At 43.8% G+C, this 15,641-nt stretch overlaps 1 protein-coding gene across 1 annotated transcript; it reads right to left on the minus strand.

The window, feature by feature from the left end:
• Positions 1 to 900: 900 nt before the first annotated feature.
• Positions 901 to 5,060, minus strand: LOC136528635 (mechanosensitive ion channel protein 10-like). Its single transcript, XM_066521592.1, has 5 exons — positions 3,598 to 5,060; positions 3,387 to 3,510; positions 2,693 to 2,986; positions 2,406 to 2,608; positions 901 to 2,008 (listed from the first exon to the last, which is right to left on the minus strand). Exons 1-5 carry the CDS (start codon positions 4,932 to 4,934, stop codon positions 1,732 to 1,734), a joined length of 2,235 nt encoding a protein of 744 aa, XP_066377689.1. The 5' UTR covers positions 4,935 to 5,060; the 3' UTR covers positions 901 to 1,731.
• Between the last annotated feature and the right edge of the window lie 10,581 nt (positions 5,061 to 15,641).

Raw genomic sequence — 15,641 nt, forward strand, 5'->3', positions numbered from 1 at the left:
TGGAGCAAGAGAAGGAGCAGCGTGGGGTGATAGTCGACGGCGGAGCGGACCGTAGAGCAGGAGCAACGGGGCGACGGAGCAAGAGCAAACAGGGTGACCGTCGTCGCGCGAAGCAGAGCGGAGCAGGTCTCTCGTCTCTTTCTAAAGTAAAAATAAAACGAGCCGGTGTGCAGGCCCACGAAGAGACGTCCTACACATAGCATTTTCGTACACGGAACGCTTAAGCGAATCTCTTGTGGTTTCCCTAGCATTACTCTTCCGTTACGTCTGATGTCTTACACTGAGGACATAGGTACGTCACTGAACCTCGTTAAAAAAAAATATCGCGTATTTAGCTGACTTGTGTATTTTTTTCAATGTTTATACTTTCGTGTTCTTTGATTAGTAGCCGTTTGAATCTATATCTAACCGTGTGAGGAACCGTAGGTGCTTGTGATTGAGATTAGTCACAAGCTAGACTGCTGCGAAGCTCTTTGCGTCCTCTGAAGTACCCTTTAATGCTAGAATTGGGTTGAGTCATCTGTTTGTAAACTTCGATTTATTTTTTCATGGTGTTAAGTTGTAAAATGTGATATGATTCCTCTTCTTTTTAAGGAAGTCGGATGTTTCTATTTATCTTTAAAAAAACAAATCCATGCCAATCTTGGTAGCTTTGGTAATTGTTCCATTCCATCTTCGAGAGACTGCTCCGTAAGCATATGCAAGAGTACCTAATATATTCTTTCAAAAAATATAAAGTTTTACAACTCCTAAAAAGTATTATAAGGAATAAAAAATGCCTAGAATACAATTTTACATAAAAAACATATACTATTTCTAAATTATCCTAACCACTTTTATATATTCTTTCTTTCTTGTATATTTACATCAGAAACTTTTTTTCTACTCTTTATTATTTCCACGTCCTTCCACCTTTAGATTGACCGACAAACACATATAGGGAGAGAAGATACGCGCGACTAGAAAACACATAACTTTACGCGTTTTCCAAGTTCTAAAAGATTAGGAGGATGGATTAGAAGTTGTTAGAGGGGTTTTTTCTCATCTTGCTAAAAATTAGAAAGAAATTTAGAGAAATCTTGAAGATGCTCCGGTGCAGAGCCCCGAACATTTTGCATTATCTAGAAAAGACATTCCATCCTCCTGCACCCAGACAAAGGCACACAGCAAGAAGGCGAAAACCATGGTGCAAGACAGCAAGTGTTCAGATAATGTCAGTTGTTGTCGCATGTCACCATCCCATAGAAGCCTAAGAGCAGTCCACATGAACTGTCAATGACAAATGTAACATGAAAACATTTGCACTGTCCATGATGATTGTTCAGATTCCCTGCACTGTGGCCCAAATAAACTGTTGACCGAATTGACAGTGCTTCTCCCACTGCTGCAGTGCTGCTTGAGCAGTCTACATTCCCTTCAGCATCCCACCTTGTAAGGCACACTTCAATCTCCCAGCCTAAGAGCATTTTGTGGTTTGGTGACTATTTCCTAACTGTTTCGATTGTGATGCACCAAACGGTCTAGATAACCAAATGGTGTAATAGCCAATCGCAAAGCATTGAGCATCAGTACCATCACCGCTTACAAATCCATTATCTGACAATACGAGCTAATATCTACTAGGCAGAGTTTTAAGAACTCCAGAACAGACTGCACAACTAGCCATCAGTTGTCAGATCCCATGAAACTGATCAAGTTGTTAGTATAACACTTCAAGTCTTCACCCATCTTCTATCTTGTATGAGAAACAGCCATGGGCAGTGGGTTCGGACTGACATAGGTGAGTTCAACTTTCTGGGGTAGAAGGTGGTACCGGATGGACATCTCCTCAAATATTTTCTTCAACTCCATAACGAGCTCAGACCTCCTGATGTTCTTCTCCCGGATGTTTTGAAAGTTCATGGTGTGCTGGACAGAGAGAGACATGTTGATCTTGTTCACATTCAAGATGTCCTTCAGGTTTACTGTGTGGACAGGGTACCAATGTGTTGGTTTGCTCTCCAAGTACCTAAGAGTAAAAGGAACCAATGACAATTGATAATGTGAATTCTTCGTAAATATGTGATTATACTAAGATAACTTATTCATTGCTGGTGTCATCTGCAGCTTCGGCTACCTCATGTCTATAAGACTACAACTATCTTTGTAATGTTATTCAGTTTCTCTCTCCCCCTCTCCCTCTCCCTCTCCCTCTCCAATTTCCTCTTTTGTGGACAAATTTGAATTGCATTCCCTCCCCCCTCCCTCTTTGTAAAAATTCAGCAAGGGTTTCCTTGCCCCCTGTAATCTTATTCCTTTTTTTAATAAATAAAGTACAAGCTGCCTAAACTGGCTGACATAGTTTCTTTCAATAAATTTAGAAGTCTGAAGTATAAATATGAATTAAGGTTAAGTTTGAGAATTACCCTTTAATTTTGGACCTTAATGCTCCAATGCTCTCAATTGAAGTTGAAACATCAATTGCAAAATCAATCGTGTCATACATGTTAGGGCTTCGGTAAAAGTTGCTGATTGGCTTTGTGGACAACACAGAATTCGGATAATATATCTTTTCGTTGTCATTCTTCAACAAAACAGTGGTTAATATATTCATTTCCTCGACGGTCATCTATCATCAGAGTACATTCATGTCAGCAACAGAACATGGGAAATCAATGGAAACAGGTACCAGAAAGGGTGATCTAAAAGTTACCTGTGTTCCATCGATAACACAGCGGTCACCAACATCAAATGGATGCATGATGAATACAAATATAAGGGCCTCAAATACAGTCTTGCATGCATTCCCAAATATGAATACCACAACCAGAAGCTGGGACGAGATGACAACAAGGATCTTGGTTGTCGCGATGCCCATCAACAGTAGCGTAACGATGATGATTATAATGATGACTATAACACTGATGAGGTTGTGAAGTTGCATAACTGCGGTCTTTGTGTCATTCAGAGAATGTGCTAGTGATTTGCGATCGAGGTATGCTTTCACCTGGTAGTAAAACAAGATCAGGAAAGCAAACAGACGTCTTCCAATACAAGCCAAATGATTTGCAATAACTACATCAAAATTTACAAACGAAACATATATTGCTAAAAAAAATTGAACTTTATATTGCTAAATTTTCATTACCATGTATTGTGTATTGTTTCCTGTTTCAAGGAATCAAATGATTTGCAAGAAGTAAAAGATGGAATGACTTCTAAATGCAGAAGTAAAAAAGCCAGATGACAATTATTATGCTACCGCACAAGGCTCAATACAACGACTGCATCGGCGCACCAAATTAAAATTCAAGACACGAGACATGGGCCAACCAATAATATGTTCCTATGAATTCTGAAACAGAAGGAAAACAGAGATAGTAAATGCATTCAATTTTTTCCATTACCACCCAATTCTTTAGAGCAGACTTTTTTATCTTTCCGGTCTCTGATGCTCCCTCAAACATTGGAATCACCAGGTCCACCTCCTCCTTGGTGAAAAATCTCAGCAGATCCACCTCCTCAATGTGCCTATGTCAAAATTGAAAAGAATTGCGCATGTTGAGCCATGCATATGTAGACAAGAAATGGCTACTGGAAAGTTAAAGTCGTTCTCACTCATAGCCGGGCCTTGCGACATTCTTGAATATGGCATATGCTGCGACCTTGGCCTCCCATTCACTATTTATCTCTTTATCCTTCTGTTCCATGCCATCTACATCATCAAAGCTCTCGATGGTATTAGAAATGGTTGACAACCTAGAGCTTCGGATTGCTGTGATGAGACCTCTCATCGTCCATGCTGAGACCTTCTCCTGACTCATCTTCAAGAGCTTGACAACATCGATCACCTCAGGCACGCCTTTCTCCTCCTTGTCCTTGGCCCTGCTGATGCTGACCCGCCCAAGGCCACTACCCTCCCGCCCCACATTCTCCGCCAGCTCCATCAACGGCAGGCCCGACAGCGTCTGCAGCACGTACTGATGGAACACGCTCTCTTGGATCCGATCGAAGAAGGTCTTCCGGTGGAACGTGGACGCGACCAGCTTCATGAGGAAGGTCTTGACGAGCCAGATGACGGAGCCGATGAGCATGGAGGCGAGGAACCTGGAGACGTAGTTGAGGATCCTGGCGGTCTTATGGGAGCGGCCGACGTCGCTGTCGAAGAGCTGGGACCAGGCGATGAGCACGAGCGCGAGCCAGAGGCAGACCTGGAAGCTCTTCTTGAGCCCGAAGACGAAGTAGAGCACCTTGGTGCGCAGCAGGAAGTTGCGCTCGACGACGAAGACGAGCAGCGTGACGAGCCACTGGCTGAGAAGGTGGCCGGAGAAGACGGCGATGACCATGATGCACCACTTCCAGATCTCCAGCCCCCACAAGACGCGGCCCTGCAGGGTCGGCACGACGAGGCTGACGACGAGCAGGCCGAGGAAGAGGACAAGCACGCAAAGCTCGAGGCCGAGGCGGGCCCGGCGGCGGCAGCGCGCCGCGGAGGCCGGCGCGCGGGAGTCGTCCTTGTTGCGGAAGAGGTCCTCGTCGTCGTCGGCCTCGGCGGGGGTGTGCGGGGTGGAGACGCCCGCGGCGGCGCGATGGGTCGGGGTGGCGGTCAGCGAGCCGCCGCCGGCGGCCGCGGCGGCGGGGTGGACTGGGGAAGGGTGGGCGGAGTCCGGGTGCGTCGGGGTGGGCGGCTCCACGAAGCGCGACTTGGGCTTGGCGATGGAGGAGCGGCGGCGGAGGAGCGCCGCGGGGGGCAGCGGCGGGCGCGAGGGGCTGGAGGTCGGATGCTTCTCGGGGTTCTGTGAGAGTTTGGGTGTCTCCGCCGGCGGTGGGTTCGGCTGCTGGTTATTGCTCGGGTGCGGCGTTGGCGGCGTTGGCGGCTGGTGGTCGGGCGGGATGAGGAGGACGTGGTCCGCATTATTGGGCGGCGCGGCCGCCTTGGCCGTGGACGGGTCCATAGCACGTACGCCCCGCGCGCGGCGGCGGGCCTGGTAACCTGGGTTGGGGTCTGACGGCAGCGGCTGAGCGGCAAGCGGGGAAGCGCGGCGGAACTGCGGCCGGGACGGGAGTGGAGTGGCCGATTTATTTGTGACGGCGTCGTGCGGCCGTGTGACGGCGTCGTGCGGCCGTGCAGGTGCACAGGTGCCGACGTGCCGTCGAGGGAACGGAGAGATGCAGGTGCACAGGTGACCGTTTTTCGAAGTTTGAGCGAGAGAGAAAGCCCAGGGCGCAGGCGGGTGGAAATGGGAAGCAAAATCAAACGGGCCAGCGCCACTGTTCTGATCCTCCATTAATTACATTGAAGAGGAGTAATCATAAAAAATCAGGGATCGCTGACATCGCGCACGCACCACTGTGGTCAGTGGAGTGGTGGCCCTAGTCGTTTGCAGGCTGGAGCTCGTTTAGTTCAGTCAAAATCACACTATGTAAAAAGAAGATTCTCCGTCACATCAAATTTACGGTAAATGCATGGAGTATTAAATGTTGACGAAATCAAAAACTAATTGTACAGTTTGGTTGTATTTTGCGAGACGAACGTTTGGAGCCTAATTAGTCAACGATTGGACAATTATTACCAAATACAAACGAAATGCTATAGTGTGCTACAGTAACTAACCGTGCTTTCGGCGGCGGAGATTCGGGAAACTAAACATGGCCCAGATTAAATCCAACAACCACGACCCAAAATATAAGTCACGTTCATTTTAAGATAGCGCTACAAACAAAGAGTTCAATATCTATTTTTGATTTTTTCAACAACAAAATTCAAAAGACAACATTTTCTGCAAATGAGTCTACAGGAGAGAGGATATTCAGATTTGAGTTATGCCTCTCTTGACACTAAAAATATATCTTCCATATAGGTATTATATTAAAGATTTATTTTAGGTTTGTATTCTGCAATGGTCTCCTGTCAGAGATAGCCTAAGAGCAACTTCAATAGCCTCTTTATCTCACTCGTCATCTGTAAAATTAAGAGAAAAAAAAAAACAGGCTCAGCCTTGTCATCCAGCTCTCCAAAATAACGAGGATGCTATTCCGTTTTTATCGCTCTCCAGAATAGGCGAGGGGGCCGCGCTCGCCATCCCGCTGCCTCGATAGAGTAGGCCGGCATGCAGCAACAACAATGTACATATATATATAGTATGTCATTCTAGTTTAATGCGGGGCCATCAGTGGTACGTTTAAAATAAAGAGCCAATTTTAGACAAGCAGCTGTAAAACACTTCTATTTTGATAGTCTAAATTGTTTTGAAGAATCTGGATTACATATCTAAATTTACATATTCTCTTGGAGACGCTCTAACTGGTACAACTACAGCGAGCTCCTTGCCACCTCATCGAATTTTCACGTGCCGTTGTCAGGGGCAACTCTGCGTTATGTTTTTTAGTTATTACTAGTAATCATATAAGTACTTGTTAAAGAAAGCTAGCGATCATAATTAGACTAAGGGGTCGTTCGGTTATTCAGGACGAGGTCGAAACCAATCCAATTAATGAATTGTTATACAAATTACTCAATTATTTTAGCTGAGAATAGTTCCAGAGCATGAATGCTAGACAACCGAACAAGCCCTAGGAGTGTGTTTAGATGAGTTATAGATTCTCACAATAATACGGTAAAACACTTAGAGCATTCACAATCCAAAAACTACTGGTTGGTTTCTATATTCAGTAATTAGGGTGTCAACTAAGCAAAATAGTGACGTGATATTGTAACTAACTAACAAGAGAGGAGGAAATGGTTCCTTAGACAAGTCATAATGTCCAGGCGTCCCTCACCAAATTTTAAGAATCTCGGTACGTAACTCAAACTTGATAATAGGAAATATTATACATTGGCAAATAATTTTTTCCCTACTAGATAATAAGGTGTATACTTAAATTCTCATGCCAGATTTTAAGAACCTCAGTATATAGCTCAAACTTGATAATAGGAAATTAAATGTTATATTAACAAAGGCATAATAGTCATTTTGGTCCCTGAACTATTGCTCGAGTCTCAGTTTTATCCCTGAACTTTTAAAACGGCCGTTTTAGTTCCCAAATTCTACTTTTAAGCCCAATTTCATCCCACGGCTATGAAGACGGTCGTTTCAGTCCTCAAACTTCGCATTTTGTGCTCAATTTTATCCATAAACTATCAGAGTGCATTTCAGTCTTTAAACTTTTATTTTCAAACTCAACTTTGTCTATCCAAAAAGAAAACTTTATATTTTAGGCACAATTTCATCCATGAATTATCAAAATGCATCTTGGCTCAACTTCGTCCTTCGTCTAGCACCACCTGCGATTTGAGATGGACAGTCATCATTCGGTACTATTATCCCTAGCGTCGTCCCATCTACCGAATTGGATAGCACACTTTCAATATTTATATTCAAATTCTAAGATGAATATAAATACAGATCTAAATATTCTTAAATATGAATTATTTTTAGCTTATGGATAAAAGATATTATTTTATACACGAATGGTTATTGGTTGAACCTAACACTAGTAGCTAAGGAAAAAATTATAGATCTGTTATTGTTTCAATATATATCAATTTCTTCTTAAGGAATAAATAACGTTCGAAGCAACTATAATTGCTCCCAAAAAAATATTTAGATGGATATATAAACGGTACCATTATAAGGTAACATTAAAAATAATAGCTTGAAATTATTAATGGCCACTAAAGAGTTTTTGGATGAATTTTTTTTTCTATCTCCGATCGCTAATGGTGTTGAAGGTGACCACGTGCAACAGTGCAGCGTTTCACGTAGGACGATATACAAAAGTTGGTTAAAAATAGAAGTTTAAAGACCGAAATACGTTTTGGGTGAAATGGAGCCCAAAATGCAAAGTTTGAGGACTGAAACAACCACCTTCGTAGTTCTAGGATGAAATTGAAGTAAAGTTTGAGGACTAAAATGGCCGTTTTGAAAATTGAGGGATGAAACTGAGCCTTGAGTAATAGTTCAGGGACAAAAACGACTATTCCGCCAGCGTTCCACGTAGGACGATATACAAAGTTGAGTTGAAAATAAAAGTTCAAAGATCAAAATACGCTTTGGATGAAATTAAGCCCAAAATGCAAAGTTCGAGGGCTGAAACGACCATCTTCGTAGTTCTAGGATGAAATTGAGCCTAAAAGTAGAGTTTAAGGACTAAAACGGCCGTTTTACAAGTTAAGGAATGAAACTAAGCCTTGGGTAATAGTTCAGAGACCAAAACAATTATTTTATCATTGACAAAAGACCCTTTTGCCCCTGACTTATCCACAACCTCTACATCAACCATAAGCATGGCGCATCACATCGCCATCACCTCGTGTAATATCTCACGTGTAAAATCTACTTATAACTTAGCTTCTTATACATGGAACGGGTCCACATTCGTGTAGCGCATGTATTATACTTTCGTCCTCACTTCATGTAAAAGGGCTAATCCAAGAGTGCTACGTTTAGAGCTAAAGGATTATAACTTTTGCCCTCACCCTCCTAACTTTCACGGTGCTACTAAAACTGGCAACTACAACCACACACGAACCAAACTACTACAGGCTATTAATAGAACGGAGCTATTACATGGTGCCTCAATCGCCACTGCACTCCCAATGGTTCTTCGATGCCTCAATTCCCTAGCTTGTCACCGACGCCACATCCGCCACACCCTCAACAAGTCATGTCGTGTTGCCACTAGAGTTGGACACATGGAACCCAATACTTGAACCAAACCCAAATTACCTGAATTGTCGGTCTCTGTTCGGGTATCGGGTTGGCTTCTGTCCAAGAAATTGTTTAGTTTAAATATTGGGTTAGGTCTAGGTTTTGGACCTCATGTTTATCTTTGAGCTTCGAAGATGAATCAAGTGCGCATTCAGCAATTCAGCTTCTATAATGGGGCTAGAGTTCCAAGAAGGATTTTCTGGTGAGGCTAAACTGGTTTAGAGTTAGGAGTTTTTCATGTATCGACCACAAAGGGAATCTTAGAGGAGGAATGTAGAATGACCATAGAGGTAATTGATGGACGGAAATTGCCTGTCGGGGTGACTAATGACGCCGGGTGTATTGAAGTATAAGAGCCATATCACCATTCTTCATTTTAGCAGCCTTTTGGGTACAACAATTGGTTTGTGCATCCAACCCAATACGCGAAGCTAGCTGGTTGAGGTTCCAAATCTAGTAGTAGGAGCCAAAGACAGGACAATGTATAACGGCGGTTGGTAGGCGCTGGGAAAGACAAAGTTAGGCTATGTGCAAAAGGGAAAAAGAACGCTAATGCCATCGTATGAAACATGATCGGGCTGTGAAAAAAGGTGTTTTGTCTATGCAAAACATTTAGTGTTGCCTAGACGGATCCTTGGTCATCAACGTTTTCATAACTTTTAAACCCGTAATTCTCAAATAAAAAAACTTTAGCACTTCGGCTATCATCTATCGATCGCATTTTGCTACCTCGATGCTTGTTTTCATGGTCAAAAGCACTGCTAGTACTGTTGTTGCTAAGTGATTAAAGAAAAAGCAAAAGAAAAGCTGTGGAAATTCAGGCCCTACTTGGAATCTGAACTTTAGTCACCCGGCCATCATGGTGGTCTCCGTCAGGCCGCCCCCGCAGCTCCAAGTGCAGACGGCTCATCAACTTTTGTATAGGGTGTGCGTGTCCACCAGCCGCCAAATGCTGGCCCTTTTAACAGCATGATTGATGCAACTTCGACGACCAAAATCTGTACGTATCACAACAGCTACTCGGTTCATCATCAGAGTTTAAAAGCGATGAAGCAAGGGCTAGTGTATATGGCAACCGATGACAATCTGGCTAGTGGAAAAACAACTGGAAATGTGGAAGCAAATGGAATGTCAATGCCCCCCACACTTGAAGGCACGTTTGGCACCAAATGTTTCTAGTACAATGTCACATTCGGCACCAGTGATGTGCAAGTAAATGGAATGGCGTGGCACGCACTTCATAAGTTCATATCGGCATGCATGATTCGATCCGGCGTTTCATATCTGCATGATCCGACATACACCGAAACGAGTAGTTTTAAAAATCTAGAACATTTGAATGGGGACGTAGGGATGAAAATCGATGAACCCAAGGTATCCATCTACCCACTTTTTTCAATTCAATGGATTTATCTTGAAAGATTCGCACTATTTCTTAACACTGGAGAGTCGATATTTGCATTGTATAACTGGATTATTACAGGAGTAAAATTCATCGGCGGTCCGCCCTAAACTTGCAAGGCTTTCACGTCAATACATAGCATGCCACATTGAAATTTTGGCAATACAGCTTAGGTCCTGACATATTCCTTTCACATATATATCCTCCAATTCAAATTATAAGATGTTTTGACCTTTTTATTTAGAAACATAGTTTTTGTTATATACTTAAATATACATTATGTTTAAATATATAATAAAAATAATTAATCTAGAAAAGCTAAAACGTGTTATGATTGCTCCCCGCTGCTAATGGCCGCAAGCACACCCCACTGTCACACGATTTAGCCCAACAGCAGGCCTGTGTTTGCCGCCTCCATTGGTGATTTTTTTTTTATTTTTAACACTTTTTGTAAATTAATTTTAAATCTAACACTGTTTAATTTTTTTTCTCAAAACTAACATTTTTGGCCGCGCCTATTTCCTTTACGCGGCGAAACGCCTGTGCCGCACTGGCGCAGCGAGAGGGATGACGTGGCGACGACCGGGGCGCTGACCGCTGACGTGGCAGGGTCTGCCGCGCCACCAATCTTGGCGCGGCCCTGCCATGCCCGGATCGGTGGCGCGGCAGAGCCAGGTAAATACCGCCGCGCCCGGCCGCGGCCGCCCGCCGCCCCGGCCTCACCACGCACGCCGCGCGCCACTCCCGCCGCGCTCGCACGCGTCACGGACATCGGTCGCCCACTGCCCCTGCCGCGCCCGCACGCCGGCGCGCCACCCCCTCCGGCCGCCCGCTGCGCCCTCCGGGCATGCACAGCGGACACCCGCCGCGCCACGGACACCCGCCGCGCCCGCCACCGCCCTCACTGTCGCGCCCACGCCTCCCGGCCCGGTCTAGCGCGCCGCCGCCGCGAGGACGAGCGCCGCTGCCGCGATGTACTCCTCTAGTGTATTTGTTGATTGAATCGACATTGTTAGTATAGTAAGTTAGTAAAATAAATAAAGTTAGTATAATTAGTAAAGTATAGTTAGTAAAGTTAGTTAGTTTAGTTAGTGTAGGCAATATAGTAAGTTAGTATAGATAGTAAAGTTAGTTAGTTTAGTTAGTACAGTTAGTGAGTCTAGTTATACATTGTATTTAGTATAATTAGTTGTTGTAGTTAGCCTTGTATAGATGTTAATATTAGATTAGTTAGTAGAGTTATAGTTAGAATATGTATTAATATTACTATGGACATTACATACGACGATTTCGACGACTTGATGAAGTTTCTTGAATTGCTTTTGTAGATAGATTGTTGTGTTAGAGTTTTTACGGAGGAAGTGTTAGGAGAGAAGATGGTATGTTTGAGGATATGGAAGAAGAATATGAATGGTTTGATGAACCTCCTAGCTTCAGCGACCTTTGTGTCCGTTTGAATACAAAGTTTAGCGGTGATTTCACATTGAAAGGGAAGTTTGATACTGGGAAGACTAGGACACACTATGTCCTCATGCCCTTGTGTGACCCTACTCATTAGTCCCGCTACACTAGGGTGCTCCAAGGTTCCAATGTGCCTATGGCTGAGGTGGTGGTAGAGAATGGGTACAGGATGCAGGGTGTTCTGGACGGGCCGTCCATTGACGGTGTTGGAGGCAATGAGCAAGAATTGGGCGTCGAAGGGGAAGCAGCTCAGGGTAACATAGATTTGGACAGTCAGTTGATGCAGGAGCAGTTTCATTCAAGTCAAGTAGGTTGTATAAGCAATTATTTCGGTGTGAACGAGTTCGAACTGGAAGAGGTGGAGCAAGAGGAGGAGGACAGGATCGGTGATATAGTTAGCAAGGATTCGGACGATTCAGATGGTGACTAGGGAGATAGACATGCTATGCCCACACCGGTTGATGCCATGCCAATACCTATTCATGGTATGCCATTACCAGTACCAACTGAGGTTTTGCATGCTATCCAGGCTCAGGGTAGACTAGTCACAGATTTGTCAGCAGATAATACCCCCTATGATTCATGGGGCAGAATTAGCGAAGCGCAGCAGTATGTTCCACCACCACTTTACACAGTGACTGAGCTTGAGCAACTAAGGTCGATAAACATACCTTTCAGGGACGTTCCGAACTATAGAGATGTCAGCATGACGGATATGGCAGTTTGTGACACCGGTCTCTAGATGTGTAGGAAATCATTGTATGACCATGAGAAAGAAACCCTTAGGAAGTGGATGATATTCAATACAATGCCAGAGATGAAGCTCTTCCTTCAGGACTATGTTGTGTATCACCATAGGCCGTACAACGTCACTCATTCAGACCAGGAGTTGAGGTACCACGTGATATGCAAAAATTGTTGTATGTGGAGGTTAAATGCACAAAAGAGACAGAGTGATGGCAAGTGGAGGATAAGTAAAGTTGTCGAACCCCACACTTGCCTAACAAATAGGGAGAAGAAAAATCATCATCAGCTCACTGCACGTTACCTTGCCCATCGTATATTGGGGCTCGTTGATGACAATAACGACATTTCGGTGTCTTCTTTACAACAGTCCATATCTGGATTTGTTAAGTACGATGTGAAGTACGGAAAGGCTTGGCATACTAAGCAAATTGCCCTAGCGATTCGATGGGGTAGTTGGGAGGAAGCGTACAACAGGGTGCCCCGCACCTTATGTGCAATGCATTACTATAACCCTAGCTTGAAATGGTTTGTGGACACTAGGGGATGTGTTTTTGGGACCCGTTGATGCATGTCCTCTATCGTGTGTTCTGGTCGTTCGCACAAACAGAACATGCATTCCAGTTTTGTCGGCCAGTCATACTTATTGATGGCACTTTCCTAACATAAAAGTATAGGGGCACCTTGATGATGGTTGCTAGTGTTGATCCTAAGGATCAGATAGTACCCATGGCATTTGCTTTGGCAGAGGGAGAGAACAATGAATCGTGGTCATGGTTCATGGGCTTCTACGTGTACAAGTGTTTGGCCCATCTCGCACTATATGTTTGATCTCGGACTGTCACCCAGGCCTTCTTAATGCTACAGCTGAGCATATAGATGGGTTGCCGCCTCTAGTGCATAGATGGTGCATGAGACACTTTATCGCTAATTTCTAGCAGCGTCAGAGGAAGTAGGAGGTATGTGATAAGGTAAAGGCTCTATGTTGTGTACGTACAGAGCACCAGTTCAAGGAGACAAAGAGAGAACTAGACAAGATGGTAAATAAAGCGAGAAAGGCCTGGTTAGAGGCGCAGATGGAACAGAAGGCTCAGTGGGCGTTAGCATATGTTGAAGGGGGGTTTCAGGTATGGCATCATGACCACTAACTCTTCGGAGTCCTTCAACCGTGTATTCACCGGAGTTCGATTGTTGCCTGTGTTTGGAATTGTTGAGTTCTCCTTTCATAAGTGCAACGAATATTTTGTCAAGAGGTAGGAACTTGCACAGAGGAATATAGTTGAGCAGGGGCGTTTTGGAAAGGCCGGAGCAGAACATTTGAAGGAGGCCAAGGAATTGGCCAAGCAGCACACTGCCAAGCCGTATGGACCCCGCTGCCATATCTTTAGTATACGGGGCAAGGGTGGCACAAGCTTAGGCAGCGAACGTTATGGTGGACGAAACTACCGAGTTGATCTTGAAAAGGTAGAGTGCAGTTGCAATGTCCCTCAGATCATGCATGTCCCTTGCTCTCATATGATCACGGCCTATAGGGTTCCCGGGTACAACTATGAGGATCTGCCATATATGTCAACCTTGTATCTCTGTTTGAACACCATTAGTATTTGAGAGATGAGCTTCGAGCCATACCTTGACCCGACACAGTGGCCATCTTATAATGGTTATGACTATGTGCCGCATTTGAATCTAATGAAGGTAGGGAAGGGGAGGAGGAAGAAGAAGCGACTCAAGGGGGACATGGACGCTATGAGAGGGTACGACGAAGACATGTATGGAGGGGGAGACTTCAACGAGACCCATGGTAGGAATCTTTGCTCCGTTTGCAAAGACCCTGGTCACAAGGCTAGCAGGCATAGAAGATGAGGGCAGCAGGTCCATACATAGAAGTTGCTTATTTTCCTAGTGAAGTTGTTTAATATGTCTGTTAATGTTACTTTGAATATATACATGTGCTTTCATATTGTGTTCGTATTGCATAACAAGTAGTTCAAATTTTGCAATGCTACATAATGTTAATTTGAATATTGTTAATTTGAATACTCTAACACTTTATTTATAAACTTGTAACAAGATGGCCCCTCCCACGCAGCACTATTTGTACCCCCTTCTTGAGGTGGAGTATGACAACCCATAAGCACCGGTAACGCAGCCACTCCCAATGTGTTGCCTACAAATCCAAAGAGGCAGAGGCGTCTGAGGAATCCTTACACTCCTAGGACTTAGTTGGTTATGTCGAATGAATATTATCGTCTGAAACTTGCAGACTCATGAACCAATAAAAATGTTGTGGCAACTTGTCAACTTGTGCACGGACTCCATTTATTTGCTTCATATTCGTTTCAATGCGTCGTGACAACACTTGTAGTCATTTATAGCACCGATAGCAGCTCCTATTTAATTGCAATTGAGGCTAGTCAGCTTCTGTCTGCATCCAGGTCCAGTCGTGCCGTGGGCTATGGCACGACAGAACCTGGGCTTAGGGTAGCATGCCATATGTAACACCCCAGGTGTTTGTCACTAATTAAGCAATGGGTTTGAGCTCAACCATGACATGTTCAGTGGTGATGGAGATGTCAAGGTCAAACCTATGGAAATGAGCCCCAACCTAAACTCGGATATTGCACCCTTGCTTTACATATAGGCCTTTTCAAGATATATGCTTGGCTAGTGTTATTAGAATATCTTCATGTGTTTCACATGAATACCCATCTATATGGGTCACTAGAAAAGTTTCATGAAGTTTGGAGTCAAAAAGTCACATGAAATGATAAGTTATATCCTTATTGGAATGACTTTACTAAGTGCTTGAATTGCACTATTAAGTGAATGGAAATGTAGGTCATCAACCAAACCTTGCAACCTTGCCCAAATGACTCTAATTGAACTCTACAACAAAAGTTATGAAGGGTTCGTGTTGAGCAAAGTTGGAGAAAATATCCAAAAATAATGGAAACCCTAAATCTATAACAAAAAGGGCTTTGCGTTGACCGAGAAATAAAGTTGACTTCTAGACCAGATATGAGGTTTGACCAAAAATGAAAGTTGAATAAAAGTTTAATTATAACAAACTTTGTTAAAAGACCAAGTCATGATTCGGTTTTGAAATGGATCAAAACAAGGCTCAAAGTCTAATTGAAAAGCTGAAATCAACCCGATAGTGTTTGCAGCCCAGAATTCACCGACATCGACACTGACATTCCGCGTTCTCCAAATTTTGCTAAGCAACTTGAGTTGGTCCAAAAATAAAAGTTGAAGATTATATTATGGAGAAGAGCATATAAAAAGTTGGACTAAGTTCGACTCTGTTTTGGTCCTCAATTTTGAGTTTACTTAACCGATATCAA

Source organism: Miscanthus floridulus, chromosome 19, assembly GCF_019320115.1.
Source record: "Miscanthus floridulus cultivar M001 chromosome 19, ASM1932011v1, whole genome shotgun sequence".
In the NCBI taxonomy this organism is placed as follows: domain Eukaryota; kingdom Viridiplantae; phylum Streptophyta; class Magnoliopsida; order Poales; family Poaceae; genus Miscanthus; species Miscanthus floridulus.

Coding starts and splice junctions, on each gene's coding strand:
- LOC136528635 (XM_066521592.1), bottom strand. CDS start 4,934: ATGGACCCGTCCACGGCCAAGGCGGCCGCGCCGCCCAATAATGCGGAC. Junction 3,511..3,597: donor GTCGCAAGGCCCGGCTATGA/GTGAGAACGACT, acceptor ATTTTGACATAG/GCACATTGAGGAGGTGGATC. Junction 2,987..3,386: donor CTGCTCTAAAGAATTGGGTG/GTAATGGAAAAA, acceptor TTTTACTACCAG/GTGAAAGCATACCTCGATCG.